We start from the raw sequence: 21,976 nt of genomic DNA on the forward strand, positions 1-21,976 counted from the left end.
GTGGCCAAGAAGGCCAATGGCATCCTGGCCTGGATCAGAAATGGTGTGACCAGCAGGAGCAGGGAGGTGATTGTGCCCCTGGCCTCGGCACTGGTGAGACCACACCTTGAGCACTGTGGTGACTGGTGTCCATGGAGGTGCTGGAGCAGGTCCAGAGGAGGGCAACAAGGGTGGTGGGAGGGCTGGAAAACATGGCTTATGGGGACCTGCTGAGGGAATGGGGGTTGTTTACTCTGGAGAAGACTGAGAGGAGACCTTATTGCTCTCTGCAGCTACCTAAAAGGAGGTTGTAGTGGCAGTGGTGTTAGTCTGTTCTCCTAAATTAGTGATGATAAGACGAGAGGAAATGGCCTCAGATTGCACCAGGGGAGGTTTCTATTGGCTATTAGGAAGAATTTCTTCCCTGAGAGAGTGGTGAGGCACTGGAATGGGCTGCCCAGGGAGGTGCTGGAGTCCCCATCCCTGGAGGGGTTCAAAAAACGAGTAGATGTATCACTGGAGGCTGTGGTCTAGTGGTTAGGGAAATGTTGGGAGCAAGGTTAGAGGGATGATCCTAGAGGTCCTTTCCAACCACAGTGATTCTGTGAGAGGGGACTGCCCCAGTGCACTGTTTTGTGCAATGTTCTGCAGTACTGGGCTCTGTCCCTGCAGTAAGTGGTTGGAAACAGTTTCCTTCCTTCAGGGGACTGGTTTGGTTTCAGCAAGGACAGGAGAGGGAGCTATTGCCTAAGCAGAGCCCGTGTTGTCTGTTCCCAAAGCAAAACCCGGAGGTTCCTTCCAGCCGGTTGGAGTTAAAGCCAGTAAAGCATTTGAATTCATGCTGAGCTCTGAGCTCCTAAAAACTCTCACTGAAATCAGCAGGACTGCTGATACTCCTGAAGTTAACAGAGAGTGGAAATGAAACTCCAAATAAACACTGCCTATTCTAACAGAAGGCCTGGCTCTTGCAAGACTTTATATCCCTTTGGCCAGATCTTGCAGGGTTTGAGAGCTTTTCAAGATTTGGCCAGCATGCTTTGAGCATTTTGAGGCATGCAAAATTTCAGGGTAGGAGCAGATGTTTGGATCCTCTTCCATTCTCTGTTACTGCTGCCTGATGCACCTGACATGGATGCTGTCATAATCTAAGTGTTTAGAGGAGTGGCTGAAAATCTGTGTGAGATGAACTACAGAGAGGTCATTCATAGGCAGCTGGAATTCTGCTTTTGTTTCCCATCAAAAACTCAAGACATACAAATCTTGCTTTCCCTTCCATAAGCTGTACTTTTTCATTCTTTTTTTTTCTCATATGAAGAAAATGCTGTTGTGGCATGCAGGCTGCAAGGATCCATTGCCTACAAATGAGAGAAAAATGAAGCAGAACCACTGCCATGCTTCAAAAGCTGAATGGTATTGAATAAATGCTTAGGAACTGAGCCAGCAGAAATACCTGGCTATAAAAATATCATGAGGAAACACAGATCCACAGTACTTTGACTCATGTTTTAATGAAAGAAATGATCCTGCCTTTTTTTATCAACTATTTAATTCTTAGCTACTGCATGAAGTGTGTGCAGTGGAGCAGCTGTGTCAAAAGGCCAGGTTTGTGACTTGGTATTTCAATTTTATGTTATGGACATGAAGTTAGACCTCTGAATACTATATTTTACATAAGTTTCTCCTTGTTAAGAACTGGAGGTTCTGTCTTTGTTTAAATAGATACCATTTTGCTGTCTTGACAGTGAGGAGCCATTTGGATTTCTGTGATGACTCAAATGCTTACCAGCAAAGGGGCCTCTGTATTTCAAGTGTGTGCTGTTTTCCCAAATGACAGACCAATACACCCACCACAGATAGGAAAAAAAAAACAAAAATTCATTTATTTGCATTGCTCTTGCTGCAATTCTTTGGTTCTTTTTAGGGAAAATGGAATGAAGTTAGTGAATCAATTAAATGGAAGCTAATGGTACAGATGTAGTTTTTGCTTGTTTGTTGAACTGCTGCTGCTGAGAGCATCTGCTTTCAAATTCAGGTAACTCTAGTGATGGTTTAAAAAGCCAGTGCCTAACTGCAGATGTTACCTAATTGCTCATAACTGTAAGAAAATACTCTTAGTAGGAAATTGCTTGTTATTTTTTTCCATGTACTCTCTACTTCATGTTGTTCCCCTTGCAGCCATTGCACCACATCCCTTTAATCTCAGAAAGACAGAGGTGAAGAACAATTTGTTCACCAGCATCTTCATTTATCTACACAGTACCTGGCAATAGGGTGTCTGGATTCATCACTAGAAAAGGGAGAATAATGACCACAAAGAGTTAGAACAAAAGGATTATTTTATTCCTTGTATTACAGGGGGAACAGGAATTTGTTCTGTTGGGTCAATGATAGATCTCTGTGCCATGGTTATAATCTTTTCCATGTCACTGGGAGTTACTCAATGAAGAAAGTACAATATGCTGTGAATTTTGCACACCTACTCAGATGTAGTTGTGAATGCAGTCTACATACAATTATTTTTTTAAAATTCCTTTATTTTTAACTAATTACCAAAAGAAAAGCAATATATAGGTGGCAGCAAACTTTCGTGTGTCCTCAACTGTAATCAAACAGCAGCTAATTTAATTTCTTGAGTCATAGACTCATAGAACACCAGGTTGGAAGGGACCTCAAGGATCATCTGATCCAACCTTTCTTGGCCAAAGCCTGGTCTAGACAAGAGGCTCAGCACCCTGTCCAGCTGAATATTAAAAGTGTCCAGTGTTGGGGACTCCAACACTTCCTTGGGGAGATTATTCCAATGCCTGATTGATCTCTTTGAGAAAAATTTTACTCTTGTGTCCAACTGGAATCTTCCCAGGAGTAACTTGTACCCATTATCCCTCTTCTTTTCCACATGACTTCTTATAAAAAGGGACTCTCCATCTTCTTTGTAGCCACCCTTTAAATACTGGAACATAGTAGACTGAGTTTTCTTGTTGTATAAAAACACAATGTATACAGCACTCCTATTGTTTTACTGCTAAATGTTCAACCATCCTGTGATTCTCCTTAATGCTGGATCCTCTGTGAGAAGGAAGCATTTATCAGTAAGCTGAGCCCACAGAATAAAGAGTGAGGGTCTATAGGGGAGTGGAATTCAGAATCTTTAGGAACTGTGAAAAGATAAGTAGCTGTTGAAGTTGATGCCTGACCTTGGATTAAAATCTTCTTATTGCTTTTCCTGAAAAAAAACCCATAGTGAATAATGATTTAACTGAGAAGGCTAAAAAAGTTAGCCTTGAAAGTTAACCTTAGAAGGTCAAGATGTCCCCATGATTCCCAGTCTGAGCAAACAAAATTTGGGAAAGGCAAGCAAACCCACCTCACAGCAGCTGAGAAACAACTCTTGTCTCTCAGCTACAGAGACACACTACTGGTGTTGCTTGTGCAGCCTCTGAAGTTGAAGGGCTCTCCTCATTTGCCATGCCCCTTAATTCTGTGGAGGTAAGGTGTGGGAGTGATGCAGAAACCCTCCAGCTGAAGAGTTTCTAAATGAGTAAATCTGAGCTGGCCAGCTGTGCTCTGACTGGGCAGCCCTGCAGTGTAGTGGAACCACCCTCTGCTGGGAGGAATGGGCAAATATTATATGTAGACTTCAGTTTCACTGCTGGTAGTTAAGAAGAAGATGTGGCAGTGTTTGAACTTCTGGTTTTCATGTATAAAGCCAACCACCCTCCTTCCTTCCCCTCATTCCAAGAAAAAAAATAGCATAGAAACTAGAATCAGAGCAATTAAAGAAGAAAAAAGTGTAAAACTGGAATCACAGACCCAAGGGAACAAAAGGAGTTAGCAATCAGCACCTAATGTTAAGGATAGCTTCCCAATTTCATAGAAATTAAAAGGGAATGGCTATCAGGCAAAAAAAAAAAAAGAAAAAAAAGGGATTTCCTTCTGTCATTAAGGAGGAAAAGGGACAAAAGGGATACAGTGGTGGGTCCTGTTGTCCAAAGGCAGAGATCTATAACACAGCTTCAGAGGCAGGAAAGAGAATTGATTCTCCACTCATCCTCTCGTTGTGAACAATCATCCTACTTACTAGGTTCTTCTAATTGCCTCTGACATACCCTCTTTTGCCTTGCCATCAGTCTTGGCTACAAGCTGAATGTGAGCTAGTGGTTTCCTTTCAGGAGCCTGCCAGTACAGATGGATTTTTCAGGCAGTAGGGAATGTTTATGACTGTGTAGTTTGGCTTCAGACACCTTTTCCAACCAAAACCAAAGTACCTCTGAGGCATTTCATCTCCACCACCAGGAGAACGAGTGACAGTTCAGAGCCAGGGTTTCTCTTCCTGCAATAGTCTCTCAGCTGAGTTCACCTTAGCTGGGAGCTTTTAGTGGTTCCCAAAATAACAGTCATTATTTGGTAATAAGCCTTTTTCTAGCAGTGCTCTGCATCCTAACACAAATAGGGTAGGGTTAGTGAATTGCCAGAGATACCAAGTTCCTTAGTGGAACATTACTCATATTTCATAGAGTCTTAGAAATTACAGATGGAAAAGACCTTTTAAGGTCATTTGTTTCTATGGCAGTTTATTCAGTACTATATATATATATTTGCTGTAATAACTTTTTCCAGGATTTTGTCTGGTCCAGTCTTAAGTGAGACCTCTTCCCTGAGAATATGTTCCAGTGTCTAAGAGACCTTAGCCTTAGGATTTTTTCCTTTATATTCACCTTATGTTTGCTTTTTTTGTTCCCTGTTATCCATAGCTGAAGTTGATTTTTGACTTATTTTTCTGTTCCTTGCTACGTTTTTGCCTCTCTTAAATGACTTCTTAATATTTTTGATGTTCCTTTAGGGACTTTTTTTGTCTAAAGCTTCCATTGTCTGCTTGCATTTTTATCTTTCCTGGTCTGAAATCTTGCTGGGCTTTATTTTCTGTTAGTTTTTCTTAAAATTTATTTTGTATTTTTTCTGTGTACTTAAGGACTGCTCTAACTTTGTTGCCCTGTGACACTCACTAATCCAGGGTAAGAACCATCACGTGGTGCTCATGGCATTACAAAATCCCAGCAGCACATTTATCACTGCAGTTCATCACAGGCATGTGCCTTCTTACTTTGTTTCAAGCACACTGGATGCAAAATGCCTCCTCATTTTAGTGTTTTCCTCCAAAATCACCTTTATAGTATGATTTATGAAGTTAGTCTAATCTTTTCTAGTGGCTCTATAGAAAAGGTACCTCCCTTCAACTCCCTGAGTTTCTGAGTAAGACTGACAGGGAGTGAATGGCTTTACTTTGCTTCCTGAGCCACCTTTGGCTGTCTTCATCCTGAATGGAGACCAGTACAGGTGAACCCATCGTGTTACTGAAATTTCCTGCCTTTTCTCTTTCATATATTGAAAAAAACCAAAAAAAACCAAAAACAAACCATCATGAAAATTCACTTTTATGGAGCTAGGAGTTCCCTAAAGGAAAACAAAATACTCATCTTCAAAGAAATCCTTTAAATCCTAAAAAATATATGCAGATTTTTTTTGTATTCTTTTAAATAGCTGAGACTTTCAAAATAATACTGTGGAAGTGTTATGGTCCTTAAAGGTTTACTACTTCTGTCATTAACAGGAGTAAACGAGCTTATCTTTTTTGTGAGGACCAAGATTATGCCTGTCAGCTATAGATGATTGAATGACCAAAACTGCCAAGATCCTCTCTCACATTTTTATCCTTTATCATTCCTGGCCACAGGCTGTGCTGATTTACATTGGACCATGGACAGAGGATGTTAGCCATGAGTTTCTGAGTGAGCTCAGAGCAGGATTTGGTGTTCCCTCCATCACCATAAGCAACAAAGGAGAGCACAAGCAATCCAGGAGGTTTCTGGACTGCACTGATGAGAACTTCCTGACACAGGGCATCAAGGAACTTTTTTCTGTGAGGGTGGAAACACTGTAGCAGGCTGCTTAGGGTGTCTGTGTTGTCTCCATCCTTGCAGATACTCAAAATATGACTGGACATGGCCTTGAGCAACTTGTTGTAGCTCACCTGCTCTGAGCAGAGGGTTGGACCAGGTGAGCTCCATTGCTCCCTTCCAACCTCAGCCACTCTGTGATTCCAAGCTCACGACAGAAATGAGAGAGCTGAAGCAGCTGCCCTCTTTTAAATAAGGGCTGTCACTGTAACAGGGAAATACAGTGCCTAGTGAAGGTTTAGAATGCATGACACGTCATAAAGGATGCTAATCAACATTCCAGTTTTAATTGCATTTTTAAAATAAAACTGAATTTACGACTCAAAGGAAAAATCGTGCCAGCAAAGTTCTGTAATGTACATTTTACCCAACAGTTATGATTGGCTCCAATCTTTTCTACTATTCAGTTTGGTGTAAAAAATAGATTTTCTAGGAATAGTGAATTCTGTACTGCCTGCCCAGGGGGTTGTAATATTTCACTGTTAAAGAAAACACCAGTGTGTCAGATGAGATTGCTTAGTCTAAAATCATCGGTGGCATTTTGGTAAGTAATAAAGTTTTGATCCTGGGAGATGTGGAGCAGTTCCTAAAAGTACTCATCATTTTGGGAGCATGTTCTGTAAAATGAGGCCTGAGCTCAGAAGGCCACACTGCAATAAGCTAGAGCCTGTTTAAAGTCAGTCAGAAACCCCCAACTGATTTCAGGACACACTGGCATACTCAGTGACTTGTAGTGAGCAATGTCTGAGGAATTCACCTGATTTTTCCCACTATGAGAGGAAGAGGATGTGCTGGTGGCATTTCTAGGAAACAGGAGGTTAGTCAGAGTGCAACATTTCAGATAAAAGAAGGGAGAGGAATTTGGAGTTGGAGCAGCCTCATAGTAAAATGAGAAACCTTTGGCTGTTTCCTTCCACCTTCTGCTGTGGTCTGTGCGTAGCAGGTATTGTCCTCGAGCTGTCCAGGGCACCATCTCCAGCCTTCGTCAGTGCTTTGCAGGCAGGAAGCACAGTCAGAAGGGTGCAGTCAGGACCTTCCCTGAGAGACCAACCAAACCCTCCTGGAGTCTGCCCAGCTGCCAGCTGGGCACTGAGGCTTTATTCACCTCCTGCTGTTGGCAGGGGGGAGAATGGCTGTGGAACAAAACGGGGTTACCTTTGGGGAACGTGGCTTTGACTCTGCAGACAGAGAGAGATGGCAGTTGCCAAATCACTCAGCAGTGGAAACCTTCAAGTGTCTGGAGTTGCATAACACCTTTTATAACATAATGACTGGACCGGAAAAAAGAACCTTAAAATAAAAGTAAGAAACTATTGTGACTTTTGTGTCGTGCCAATGGATTTATGGCATCGGAGCCTTCCCCATAACATCTGTGTGTGCTGCCATTTGCCCTTTTAGTATTTTTCCAGCACTCCATAGGAAGAAGCACTTTGCAATTACTGGAAATGACAAATGGCTTCTGTATCATTTCTTTATTTTTGGAAAGAATGTAAAACTGGAGAGGTCCAGCCCATTGCCTCAAATGCATTCAGACATATGAGAATTTGCCTTGTTCAGTCAACTAGAGAATTTGCTTTGTTCATTCAAACACAGAGGGACTCTAGATCTTCTCAAAGGTAAAGCAAGAACAGACAGCATACCTCCTATTTTGCTGGTAGAGCTTCACACCATTTCCTTTCACTGTGTCTACATTGAGGAGGAGCATGGTAGGAAACAGCATAAGAAACTACCTGCTCCTTAAAAACAGTCAGTTGTTTGCAGGTGGCAGAAGGAATTTTGTCTCCCTTTGTATTACTCCTCCTAAGATTACTTGGCCAGGAGGTAAAACCACTCTCTGTAATACTTGTGCTCACCAAGAGGCTGTGATCTGTATTCTCCTTTTTTATTATAAAACAAGCTAAGAGAAGCACCCTGCTCCTCAGAGTAAACTTTTGTCTTCTTCCAATGTAACACTTGATAGTAGCTTTCCAGAAGATAATTTATTTTGCTAAAATCTGTCAGGCTGCAGTGGTTTGAACTGTTAAAAATCTGAGGTTTCTGAATGGAAATGTAGGGCCATGAAAATTCTACATCCTCAAAAATAAATGGCTTGAAAATAAGTGCACCCTTGGCAAGCTTGCTGGTGACACCAAGCTGTGTGGTACAGCTGTCAGGCTGGAGGAGAGGGAGGCCATCCAGAGGGATCTTGACAGGCTTGAGAGGTGGGCCCATGAAGTTCAACAAGGCCAAGTGCAAAGTCCTGCAGCTGGTTTAGGGCAATCCCAAGCACAAATACAGGGCAGTGAGTGGATTGACAGCAGCACTGGGGAAAAGGACTTGGGAGTATTGGTTGATGAGAAGCTCAATATGACCTGTCAGGTGTGTTTGCAGACCAGAAAGTCAATCACCTCCTGAGCTATATCAAAAGAAGTGTGACTAGCAGGTCAAGGGAGGTGATTCTCCCTGTCTACTCCACTTGGGTAAGACCCCACTTGGAGTGCTGCATCCAGCTCTGAGGCCTCCAACAAAAGATTGACATGGACCTGTTGGAGTGGGTCCAGAGGGGGCCACAAAGTTGATCAGAGAGCTGGAACTCCTTGGCTGTGAGGGCAGGCTGAGAGAGCTGAGGTTCTTCAGCCTGGAGAAGAGAAGGCTCTGGGGAGACCTTATAGAGGTCTTCCAGTACCTACAGGGGACTCACAAAAAAGCTTTTACAAGGACTGACAGTGATAGGACAAGGGGTGATGGCTTTAAACTGAGAGAGGGGAGATTTAGATTAGGTATGAGGAAATTCTTCACCGTGAGGGTGGTGAGGCACTGGCACAGGTTGCCCAGGGAAGCTGTGGATGCTCCAGATCAGGTTGGATGGGGCCTTTTACAAACTGGTCTAGTGGGAGGGGTCCCTGCCTGTTGCAGGGGGTTTGGAACTGGATGATCTTTAAGGTCCCTTCCAACCCAAACCATTCTATGATTCTGTGATTTTGTGGTGCCTTCTAAGCATCTTTATTTACTAGAGTTTTAGCTCCTGGTTTTATTTTACGGATACTGGTTTATTTTGCTGGCAACAGGTTTGAGTTGCTGAGTATAATGTTCAGTTCACAGGAGTGGTACTGTGCTCCTTGAAAATACCAGTATGGGGGTGTTGCACTGGAAAATCTTTAATATAGTATGAATAAAAGAGCCACTTCTGGGTTTATAGCTGGAAATTAATAGTCATTCATGGATAAAGGGCTCAAACTGATAAAGGGGAGATTTAGATTAGATGTAAGGAAGAAGTTCTTCACCGTGAGGGTGGTGAGACACTGGCCCAGGTTGCCCAGAGAAGCTGGGGATGCTCCATCACTGGAGGTGTTCAAGGTCAGGTTGGGTGGGACTTCATACAACCTGGTCTAGTGGGAGGTGTCCCTGCCCATGGCAGGGGCTTGGAACTAGATTACCTTTCAGGTCCCTTCCAACACAACCCATTCTGTGATTCTCTGATTCATTGCCTGTGAGAGAGTGTTCTGGTCAGCTGAGCCCAACTCATCATGCAGTTCAAACCATCTTGTAGCTCAGCTTGTGATTATCACCATATTTTTTCATATACAGACTTCATCAAAGCTGTAATTTCCCCCTGAATTATCACTACTGTTAATAAGAAACAGGACAAACACAGATTCATGCATGAACTTAGTAGAAAAGACCCTTTCAATGCCAGATTCCTAACTTACCTTTTTTCTATCTGTCAATGAGCCATCTGTCCATGAATTAACTCTTCATACTGCCAAGCAAACCAGATGCAGATCTTAACTAAATAGGAAGCTTGGAGGAATTAACTGTGTGAGCTCTATTACCTTCATCAACCAGGCTTGAAATGGTTGAATTTCTATTAAATATTCCTGACAAGCATTTTTCCCTTAGAATTATATTGCCTGGTGTTGCTGATGATAATTTCCTTTCCATCTTTTTAATAATTCTGTCTTTATAACTTTACCCCAAAGCAATGGCAAACCCCATCACATACAGTGACCTTGTGTAGCCTTTGGCAAGTAGCAACAGTCAATTTTTTCTTCCTTTCCTTACCTCCTCTCCAGATTTTACTCACTGTACCAACAATGTCTTGTAGGTCTGTGTATGGCACAACAGCCCATGATGGGAGGATTGCATCCTGGCTTCATGCATCCTTCAGACACTGACTTATTATGCAGAAAACACTGCTGTCATCAGGCAGTGGAAATAAGCTTTACCATTAAAGCCACTGATTATCAGTGTTTATTTTTTAAGCCTCTTTGTTTATTTGGCCTCTTGTGTATGGCAGTGTAAATAGGAAGTAGTGGAATGTACATGTCTTATTGTGCTGAGAAACGTGTTCTCTGAGAGTTCAGCTCTTCTGTGTAAATTCAGTTTTCTGCAGTGCATGAAGGTCAGATAGGAATGTCCAAATATTTAGAGAAAGTACTGTATAGTATGTTTATAATGAAACATATTTTTCTTCCTGTCCCATTTTTCTGCCATAACGGATGACTTCCCCCTTCCTAAGTTTTTTAACTGTATGGTTTTACGTGCACAATAAACTTTCCTGGAACAGTAACCATCTGCTGAAGTGGAAACTGCAGTAAATGTCCTGTCTGTTGGAGAAACACAAGTTCCCTTTAAGGAGGGAGCCTACACCTGCAAAAATACCCCACTTAACCAGAAAACACCCTACATCAATCTCTGATGTCAGCACTTTCCTCAGCTTGATGGGAATTTCCTTGTGCCTTGAGAATTGAAAGCACTTTGCATCTCCAGCTTGGTTCTTCCTGGAACAGGAGTAGAACCAAAACCTTTTAGACATTCCAGAAAGCAATAACAAAAACTGGTGCCAGGTGAGTTACACATGAATTGTGCCACAGCTGACTTTATTTTCATTGATAGATCTTTTCAAATGAAATGCTACTGAGAAGTGTTTGGGTCGACAATGAATCAAGGGTGGTCATTTGATGTAGGAGTGATCTACATGCTGAAGCACAGGCATATGGTTCTACTTGAGGCTCTGTGGGGCCAAAGACATCTGATGAAGCTGGCAGAGATGCCACAGTACCTTCAGGAGACCCAAGCCCTTCTGAAGCAGCATTTGAGGCCAGATAGGCCACTGTAACCCATAGTGCTGTGTTCTTAAGTGGTCAGAGCTCTGTTTTTGCCAAATTAGATTGCAATGTGTTGACCTAGGAAGAAACACCTTATTGTCTAGGAAATGAGACAATAGTGTGCAATCTCAGAGAAAACAGAACTCTGGATTGTGGTAGTGTCTTAAGTGCAGCTAAGTGACATGAGTACTTGCCTGAAAAACATTTTATTGGCAAATTTAGTGTCATTGAGACCTTTTCCTTGACCAGGAGAGCTGAAAATATTAGCAGGTAGCCAATAGAAAGAAATCTCAGCTGGAAATCAGTATTAGGAGAAAGCAAGGGGAGAACTGATTGTATTTTAAAATATACTACAGTCGACTATATTAAACTGTCTATCACATTGGGAGTATTGTTTTATTCAGTGAGAGCTCAATGCTACTTATGCTACTAAACAAATTTACTCTTAGTCCTCTTATTTATATTGACCTGCTGGGTATCCTGTTTATTTTTACTTCAAGTCCCTAGTAAAGTGGGTGATTCATTTCCATCCTATCTTTTCTGAATTGTGGCCATCCCCATTTCATTGTATAAATCCTTTCAGTTGTTTATAGAGAAAAAGAGAAGTGTTTCTTAATAAGATCAAAGACTATCAGTCAGAAAGGTGCCAAAACACTTTTAAACTGGAAAAGTCCTGAGTGTGGTATGTCTGTCCTCTGTTTTTATTTGTCTTTCACACACTGAAAAAGGAAATTAAGTTAATGGAAAGTATGTGATATGACAGCACTTGTTGCTATAATAATACCATGCATACAAAGAATGTTGCTGAGGAAATTATTCCATACTATTTTTGAAAGCACTGTCAGTGCAATACCTTTTTTTCCAAAGCAAAGGCCAACGATGCAGTGTTGCTCATTTTAAGAAAGAAAAAGAAAGACCATCTTTTTTACAGGAGTTATTTGAAACTTTCCCTTGTTTCTGAATTTGTTTTGGTATGAATTCAACAGGAAGAAGCAGCCTATCTCTTCTCCAAAAATCTAACTTTCTGTTTAAGCTCTGACTGCACAGCCAAGTTTAAATGCTCAGTCCTTTGAGTAGTTGTTTATATGAGTTTTTGACCTGCTCTTTATATAATATACAATTAAAGCATGAGGGCAGTTGAACAACTGGTACTTACTCGTGGATTAAAATGTTACTGCCATGAAGCCAGTCTAACACCTATTCCCACTTACATTGTTTGGATATTACCAGTAGTTTAATGACTAACTTGAATCTCATCCTGATCCCTGTCAGGGATGTAAATTTTATGTTATATCCTGATCCATCAAACTCAGAGGCACTCCCATATACATGGATATCCTCATCTGAAATTCAAGGGGGTATAAAATCTACCTGTGGACCTGACATGTACAGAAATCATACAAATGAGATGAGATTGATGTTGAAACAGGATCAAAATCCTGAATCAACTGCAGTGCAGTGCCCTGTGCTGTCTGCTTTCCCCAATGAGCTCCTGAAGTTCAGCTCTCTTCCTTTGGAACATTTTTGCTCTAACCCCATTTATTTCTTTACACAACAAATGTTAGTGAGACTGAGCTCCTTTGTATAGAACATTTTAAAAGCTAAAGGTAAAAACTAATGCCTAGGGGTTTTATCTAGCTGCATCTTTTATTATATCTCTGTCTCCACCCCACACCCCCCTCAGTGTTTATATATATATACACATGTTAAAACTTGTATTTTTTGTGGGCATATTAATATTCTTGTTTATTCAAACAACTTTTCTCCTTAAAAATAAACATTTGGTTGTTTGTTTTTTGATTCATTTTAATGTAGGAAGTCTCCAACATCCACTTGCTATAAAGAAGACCAGAAGAAAGATGTCCTAGAGTTAGGTAAGTTATGTCAAGCTTCAGTTTGCCTTTTGCCATCATATTCTTCAGAGGAGCTGTCACCAATTATATACAATTCTCTCCTTTTGCAACTCTTATTATATTGTAATTGTGTTTGCTATTAACTTCTTGGGTAAGACTAAGAAGTCATTAAGAAGTAATCAAAGACTGGCTCATGTATTTTTTATCTGTCCTTTCTGGCTAAAACTATATTTTCTTTTTTTATGAAGATGGATGACAAGAAAGCATTACTTGTCATATTCATGAATCCCTGACACTGAGCCTGCTGGGGAAAGCAATTTGTTTTTTCCTCCAACACCTTATATGATTTCTTTTTTCTTTCAGTTGATGTTGAGGATGAAGAAACAACTAGAGAAGTTAGTAACAACCAGGATCTTTCAACACTGTACACACTTCAAGTAGTGTCAAAGGCAATTGATCTTTCTCTTGCAAAAGTAAGACTAACTATGATGTTAAATACAAATAGATGTTTGTGAATGTTATTTAATGACAGTTAGCCAAAGCTGCAATGAATTGCTCTGGGCTGAATGTTTGTGTGTGATTTAACATGTGCTGTATTCATTCTTGAGTACATCCCTTATCTGGTATTCAGGTGAAAAAATGATGTAGGGATGCCTGTCCAAAATCCAGAATAGGACCAGAAGAGAGTGCCAGAGTGCAGCAGCCCACTTAAAGCACAGATAAAAGCTTTAAGTAATGAAGATTGTATTATCTTATTGATGCCTCTAGTCAGTTATTCATGTGCTTCTTCTCCAGCTGTTTAAATTGACAGTGGCTCAGAACAGGTTTGTTATTCCCCATCACCATTTCTCCCTTGCTTAACTTCCTTATTTGGGGCAGAGATGAAACAATTAAATACTCATAATATTTTCCTTCCCATTCAGACAGAGGGGAAAAAAAAAACAAACAAAAGACAATGAGTGTGTCTTCCAATTTCATTTCAACATCAAAGAGGTCGAGTAACTCTACAAACACTGAACGAGCTGTTCTTATTTACTCAGCTTTACTTTAGCAGGAACACAATTTCTTGAGTTTAGGTATTGCTGAATTGTAGTGGTCTGCAGCTGTTCAGGGCCAAGATCTGAATCTGGCACATGCTGATACACCCCCTGACATACAGTCAAACATTGGAGTAACTTTATCTCATACTGACAACTCTGGCAGGCAAAACAGGCTGACTTTTCTCAGTGCTGTGTCCAGCAAGGTCCTTTGCTCCCTGTTGTAACCATTAGAAGGTGTTGCTCTTCCAGCTGTTAAATTTAAAGCAACATTCTGTGATGCTTTCCATGGGAAACTGCCCCAGACATTCTGCATGAACAGTTTCCTATGCTGAGAAGCACACAGCATTATGAGTTGAAGGAATATTACAGGAAAAGGGAAAAAATTGCTCCTTTTCTTTTGAGTGTTGCTATTCTATTTACAGTATGTATAAAACAGTGAAGGGTGGTTATGGTGAGTTAGTCATTACCCTTCCACACTGCTCCTTTCTTGTCTACAAATTACTGCAAGAAAATGTACCTGTGTTTTAGATCTGTTTTTAAAATGAGAACTTTTTTCTTTCTTCTTTTTTTTTTTTAATAGGAATTAAAAAATCTTTTGTTTGGCTCTAGTCTTTGTTGCTTCAGTGAAGAATGGAAAATACAGAGTTTTACATTTAACAACACACCACAGTTAAAATATGGCATTGTGCAGAAAAAGGTACTGTAAATGTCTTCCTTAAAGTGAGCTTTGCTTGTTACACTGAGTTTACACAGGCTGTGCATTTCAGCAGTAAAAAAAAAAGTCTTCTAAAGTCTTCTTTTTTTAACTTCTCTGGTTACCACTGGATGGTGTCACCTTGTCAGGTATTGTTAAGAGACTTGTGATGGGATAGAAAGTGTGCCTGTGGATGTGTGTGACAAGGAGTTACTCACAGGGAGGAAGACAAACCACTTCAGCTGCAAGGTAGTCATGGTAGAAGAATAAAAGGGTGTAAATCAAGGGTGGTGTTTGAGAGAAAAAGGATATGTGGGGGCAGAGTTTGACAAGTTTAAGACAGAACTTGCTCTGTCTCAAAATGAGGGGATGTAGGAGGAGCTGCTTGCAGTGCCTGGGAAATCACAAGGGGGTGAAGGTATGGGGGTCACACAGTGAGGCTCATTCTTGAAAGAAAAGGAAACAAATGTCTCTGCAGTGTCACTGGGACTGGGACACGGACTGCTGGGGGGACCACCTCTTTTGCAGCCATGTTTCTGTAATTCTGGACTGCAGCCACAAGATGCCAGCTCCTCCCTAGAACTAGGTTTTCATTGATTCCTCAGCATCATCTACCAAGTGGCCCTTTCTAAAATCCCCAGTGTGTCCCTGTGGTGACCAGAGCTGGTAAAACCACCATGCCATGACCAGTGTCAGCCAACAGAACATGTGCTTGATCCATAGAAATTTTTGGTGCTAACAAAGATCTCCCTGGTCTAGAGCATTCAGTAGGAGATTTGCTCATCTGGTGTCTTATCTTGTCAACCTTTTATGGGCACCTAGCTCTTACAGACTGAGACTGCAGTGCTTCAGATTGTCTGTCTTTAGACCTTCTGCTCTGTGTGCTGGATGCAGCTGGTCAGCCTGGTTTTTCAGCTGGCTGATATGTAAACTCAGACCAGGAGCCACACTCAGGGCACAGGATATGCAGCTGCCTCCAAAAGCAGACAGAGAAAGCTGGCACTGCTATGTCAGCCTGCATGGGATGTTGGTTTAGGGTGGACCTGTGTTAAAGTAACCAAGTTCCTAACGTTAAGGAACATGAGAGACACATGGCACAGCATCTGTGGGATTTAATATCCTGAATCCTCTGTTAATTGCAGTCATTCCCAGTGCTACCAGAGTGATGTGTGGTATTGTGGTGTCTGTGATGTTAGCCTTGTGTCCTGCATGGCCTGCTCTGTTCAAGCACAGGTGTTCAGACAACTGATGACCTTTCTCTGTCTCCTCAGCAAACGACTTGATTAAATAATGTGATACAGGGCACCTAGGAGAGAACTGAGTGACAAGGGGAGGAAAGTTATGCTGGGTGAAGTTTTCTGAACAAGAAGCTGTCTCTGCCATATAGCTAACCCATAGGAATAGGTCTTGGTCATGTGGGCTAGATAGAAGGCAATAAGCAAGGACAAGAAAATCCATTGCTATTCCATCCCAGTCTTTCAAAAGAGCAATAAATCTATTTCCCATAAAGTTTAAAGTTATATGATATTTGTTAGTATTGTGATTTCCCCCCCAATATTAATAATTTGAAAGATTCAAACTTCCTTCATTTTCTTTTTCTTCCCCAGTGAGCTAGCTGCCTGGTGCAGAGGGCTAGACACAAAACTGAAATCTTTGGTTAGTGATGTAAGTGGGAGCTTGAGGAGAGACACAGTGTGCAGAGGAGGTAAAAACAAGGCTTATTTTCACCTTTGGGAAAATGGTCAGATTTGATTTCTCTCTGGAAGTTAATGTAGGCTGTGGCTCAACGAGGATTGGGAGATCTAAAATTTGTTTGCCTAATCACAAAACAGATTTAAAAAAGCTTTTCTTCTGACATTTTAGAAATCTAGGCATTTTGAGAAAAAAAAAATAGGTGGGAAACACAATATCAGTTAGTAACAGAGATTTTTGTTGGCTTGCCAAAAAACAGAGCGACAGAGAGCACTGCAAAGCCACTGGTGGAGAGGGATGAAAGAATGGCTTGAGTCTGAGTGGAAGCACATGGCTTGCAAATGTTTTCACCAGCCTCAAACAGTGCACATTGTTTTGTTCATGGAGTGTCCCCTTACTCCCCTCAGGGTGGCCCATGTGGAGTGCTGGCTGCAGTTCAAGCTTGTGTCCTACAGCAGCTCATCTTTGCAGACAGTAACAGGAATAGAGACACACGGTAAGTCAGCAATGGACAACAGAAATCATTTCCATACAGAATTTTAAAAAGTGGTTTTTTTTCTGCTGCAGCCACTTGGAGCCTTTTGAACTTACTGAACTTCACTTTGTTTCTGAGAGAGAAAGAAAGTGGTGTATGATTTACTTGTATTTACTCCCAACTGTAGGGATTTAGAGGTTGGAGTTTTATTTGTATCATTACTTGCTTGTGATTAACCCAAGAACCTCTAAAAAAATCCAACAGCTTGAGCTGAGGCCAATGAAAATTATTTGACCTTGAGATCCCATGGAGATATGATTTCAAAGAAAATGTAATCAAGGTTTAAAAGACCGTGAAGTTAATGCAGTTTATGACACTAAGAATTGCAGGGAGAGTGAACAGAATTGGAAATGAAGTTCTGTGTGTGTCTTTTCTGCTTTAAAGGAATATTGTTAAGTATTGCTAGTGTCAAGGAAAATTGCTTAGACTGTTACAACATTAATGTACTTGTCACTTTTCTAAAGCAACAGTGTATTCAGTGAAGTGATGGAAATAATGTCTACAAAAAATTACTTTATTACCAGACTCCTTGTATTCACTTCTCATTTTGAATAAGAAAATAAACCCATTACAAAAGAAACATTTCACAGAGCTTTCCTGTGCTTTATAGGTAGAGTTTGCTGAATATAGATAACAGTATTTTACTGCTTTGTGCTGCCACCACCTTGTGTTATTTGTGGGTTATACACTGACCCAAAAAAAGGAAAAAGGTTGGAAAAGATCTCTAAGATCATCAGGTCCAACCCAACACTAGATGCCCAGCTCCAGGAGTACCAGTGGGTAGGGAGTCTTGATAAGAGACACCTAGGAAGCCATCAGAAATGTTGCAAACCAGGCTTAGAGTCTAAATACCATGCTGAAAGTTTCACTGTTCCTATTCCTATTGCTGTTGCTAGCTATTAGTGGCACTGATTGTTTGTGGACCCCAAGACAAGGGCCAAATAAACAAGATGCTATGAATTCATCACTTGACAATTGTTCCTTGCAGTCACTTGAAGGCAATTAGCAAGGACTGATAAAGAGAGGGGGTCAGGGGTATAATACACGTACAGAGTGCAGTGTCAATTTAATTCTAGTGTTATGCAGTTTAGGTTTTTTCTTCCTCTGTTCAGGTCTTTTAGTGCATCACATCTGTCTGTAATTCATATCAGGAGCCTGCTGTGTAAAAATTAGCTAGCAAAATTTATTATTCTAATTCAGATTGTAATCAGAGTAGACTTTTCGAGGCAGAATGAGGCTCGTGTCCACACAGAAGAAAAATCTCAGAAACTCCCATGCAGGAAAATCAGTACATATTTAGATTTTATAACCAGGAATCTCCACAGAATTCACCAAAGAGTTATTTCTGCTTTTGAAAACTAAGAATTTATTTCAGCTTGGAGGACAGCCTTTGATCATCTGCTCCTTTGTCCCTTTGAGTCTCAAGTCCTCCACAGTGAATGTCAACATCAACATAGGGATGTTAACAGATTCCTCTTTCAGCGTGGTTCAGTGGTCATAGATGTCATAAAATCATGTGGCACCCAAATAAGTGGATTGAGGCCAGACTGTTTAAACTGTAAGCATCCCAGTTCATGCCAGCTACAACCTATCCTCTTTACTTGGCAATATTTGCCTCTTCTATTTTTCTGCTCCTGTTATCCACACGGTTTTAAAAGATTTTGGTTTTACATATTTTGTATATGAAAAATGCTGCTGAAGTATGCAGGAAGTCTCCAAGGAATTTCAGGTTAGCAGGTGAGCTCTTTGTCTTTTTTGCACAGAAATGCTAAAAGCCTCCAGGCTCTTAAAAATGAATAGCAAGATGAACTGTTTTATTCATGAGCTAAACATTTTTCTTATGATGTGTTTGCCACAGGCAGAAACTCTTAGTGAGGCAGAAAGAAAGGGAACTCTTAGAGCTTGAAATGAGAGGATTAATATTCCTTTCTAATTCTAACCTGAATTTTCAAATTATTAGCCCCTTCACAGTTAGTGTTTGACTTCAGGGTCCTTCAACGTTTAAGGAATAATTATCATGTCTCCTTCTTACTCTGCCACCTCTCTCAGACATAGAAATTAGTTGTTATGTTTCCCATAAATTTCTGTCTGTATTAGAACACAGGCAGAGATAAGGGAAAGTTGTGATTTATTTTTTTTTACTTGAAAACTCTCACCAATTATTTCTCATATCTCACATCCTTCAGAGAGGAAAACATTCTCTAAATGAACATTATATTCAAGGCAGACATTGAACTTGAAAGTCTGTTTTATTTTTTGATGTTTAGTGTTTCTTGTTTAGTCTTTTGAATTATTAGATCTTTTACTCAAATGCTGGGAACAGGTTTTGACATCAACTCCCATGCTGGTAATGCTCTTAAGTCTGATAATATCTAAATTTCAAAGACTGCCATGCTTGAAGCCACTAAGGAAAATTCCAGTTTTTGCTTTCCAGGGGCACGGATCTATTGTCCAGTTCTCCAGGCTCATGGATATTGGATTTTATTCTTAAATCTGCTCTTTTTCCATTGTGTGGATTTTGGCCTCCTGCTCCTTTATTTCTCCATTCACATCTTGGAAGTGAGAATAACGGGAGAGTAAAACAACAAAAGGCTCAAGGGTTGAGACCAAGGACAGGGAGGGCTCACTCACAGGTTATGGCCATGGGTAAAATACAGACTTGACTTGTGGAAACAAAATCAATTTAAACAGCAAACTCTACAAAAATTTACCTGTTGTACCAGAGTAGGACAGTAATAAATGCAACTGGGTCTTAAATACCCCTTCCCCCACCCATCCCTTCTTCCTGGGCTCAGCTCTGCTCCTGATTCTCCACCTCCCCCCAGACAGCAGTGCAGGGGGGCAGGGAATGGGGGCTGTGGTCACTCACAGTCCATCCCATGGTGTTTCTTCCTCTTCTTCCTCCTCGGGTAAAACTCCTCACAGTCTTCCCCTCTGAAATATGTTTTGGTGGAGGCACTGATTGGCTACCAAAACCCTACTAGACACAAACCCAACACAGCACTTTAGATAAAGTCCAGTAATAGGTAAGAACATCATGGTGTGTTTGTTGGCAAGAGTTAAGCAATAAAAACTTAAGGAAATTGAGTATGCAGGCCTTTAGAAACTAAAAATCATATTGAATATATAAAGCAACCCTGTTACAGAACAGTATAATAATTTCATTACAGATTTAAAGATGAATTAGCTTCTCTTGTCCATTACTTGCCAATACAATTGTCCAAACAGTTATAAATCTGTATTCTGAAAGAGCATCCACTGTTTCTTTTAGATTATTAGTTTTTTGGGATATGATTATAGGTCTGTGTATGATCCATTCATGTTATGATCATACTTTATTTAGTCTGCTCTTGATTTTGTTCCATTGTTCTTAATGATAATAATAGTTTTGTTTTAATTGTTCATTATATATCAGACACCATAGAGTCACAGAATCATGGAATGGTTTGGGCTGGAAGGAACCTTTCAAAGTCATCTAGTCCAGCCCCTCGGTAGTGAGGGGGCAGCTTTGGTTCCATCTCCCTCTTTAGAGCTCTTCAGGTGCTGAGCAGCAACACCACCTCCTCCTATGACCTCTTCAGTCCAATGCTGAGGTCTTCATATTGCATGCACAGCAAGTGCTCTCCTGGCTTTTCATTTAGATGCTTAATCCTCAGAGAAAGGTCAGATTCAACTCCACCTTTATATTTCATATGATTTCTCAGTACCAATAATAGCTCCCTCTTCAACTCACAGGACTTTTTGAGTTGGCCATCCAGGTTGTCTCTTCCTTCAACAGCACATAAATAGTCTCAAAAAAAAAAGGTTTTGTTTTTTCAGCTACAAACTTGCCACAAATCTGTGGATACTATAGTTGGGGCTGTTTGCCCTCTAATGAGTAAACTTCCCCATACATATTTTGGGACTTGTCTGTTTCTTGTATTTCTTGGACTGCAGTTGCCTTCAGCCCTCAGAAGTTCACAGGACCAAATGCCTCACCATGGCTATTGCAGACATACTGTGGCGTGCAGGAGGCAATGAAAAAGCAATTGTGGCACTGTGAGTAGGAGAAGCAGTTCTACAATGCTCCTGTACCTGTGTCTGTTATATAGCTACCTAGTTTACAAAATGAAAGTTTTGTAAGATTTACATATGCAGCCGAAAATGGCTTAAAATGCAACATGTCATTTCTGCTACCCCACTACCTGGGACAGAACAGTCAAAGTCTTTGAAATTGCTGTGAAAGATCCTGTAGGTCTCATTGAGGCTGGGACTCCTCCAGGATCTTTACCAAGTTGTTTTTCCAGATGCAGCATTTTACTCCAACAATTTTGTATTGCAGGATATTCTCTTATGGCTGAGATTAATTTCATTTTGCTACCTACTGGTTACTTAGTTTATGTTCTGCTATTAGGCTGCTTGTACAGAAGACATCCAGCTTTTAGATCACTACTTTTGGCTCTACTGATTCTACATGGTATTTTTGAGTGAGCCAGGTTTTGTGAGAATAGCTCATTTCTTTTATTAGATCAACAAAGATAGCTGAAAAATAACAGAACCTGTGGGACATAGAAGTCCTTCAAATCTGAAACAGAAGCAGCAAATTCAAAGACATTTCAAATGATATGTTGCATGTTCTACATCTATAAAATGCATCCTCTGTGATGACATTGTGCATATATTTTTCTGCTTGTTTTAATGTCATTGGTCTATTATTCTTTTCCAGTAAAAACTATCATTAACATCTTAAACCTATATTTATCCTCTTTCTGTATAGAGAAGCTTGTAATTCATATTAAATAGGCCAAAACAGCACAGCAGAGCTAAAGTGTAGGCTTCATTGCTAAAAGTTTGTTTAATATGTAATATGACCTTATACAAAAAAAAGCCCTTTTAAAAAAGAAATTGGTTAAAGATAATAATACAAAGACTTTGGCTCATCAGTCCTTATAACATGTTGATGTCTATTTAATGCCATTTTGTTCCTTTTAACACAAGTTTTGGTTTTGTCTTGAATATCCTCTTCAGGCCATCAGGAAGACAGCAGTTCACTCCCATAGGAAAATACAAGGCAGATGGAATCTTAGAAACTGTAAGGCTCTGTGTAACTCACAGTAACATTCTCCATATATCTTCTTTCTAGCTTTTCTTATTTTAGTGCAG

At 40.5% G+C, this 21,976-nt stretch overlaps 1 protein-coding gene across 1 annotated transcript in view; it reads left to right on the forward strand.

Annotated features, from left to right (window-relative positions):
• Positions 1-10,851: 10,851 nt before the first annotated feature.
• FAM188B (family with sequence similarity 188, member B) overlaps positions 10,852-21,976 on the forward strand; it is a gene marked incomplete at its 3' end in the record, with an annotated part of 46,174 nt that continues 35,049 nt past the window's right edge. Inside the window, exons 1-7 of the mRNA XM_008937425.1 lie at positions 10,852-11,027; positions 12,836-12,894; positions 13,237-13,346; positions 14,494-14,610; positions 16,707-16,795; positions 20,771-20,872; positions 21,842-21,905. Coding sequence (XP_008935673.1) covers positions 10,852-11,027; positions 12,836-12,894; positions 13,237-13,346; positions 14,494-14,610; positions 16,707-16,795; positions 20,771-20,872; positions 21,842-21,905 — 717 coding nt within the window. The remainder of the gene's footprint in view (positions 11,028-12,835; positions 12,895-13,236; positions 13,347-14,493; positions 14,611-16,706; positions 16,796-20,770; positions 20,873-21,841; positions 21,906-21,976) is intronic.

Source organism: Merops nubicus, unplaced genomic scaffold (genome assembly GCF_000691845.1).
Source record: "Merops nubicus isolate BGI_N331 unplaced genomic scaffold, ASM69184v1 scaffold9763, whole genome shotgun sequence".
Classification (NCBI taxonomy): Eukaryota; Metazoa; Chordata; class Aves; order Coraciiformes; family Meropidae; genus Merops; species Merops nubicus.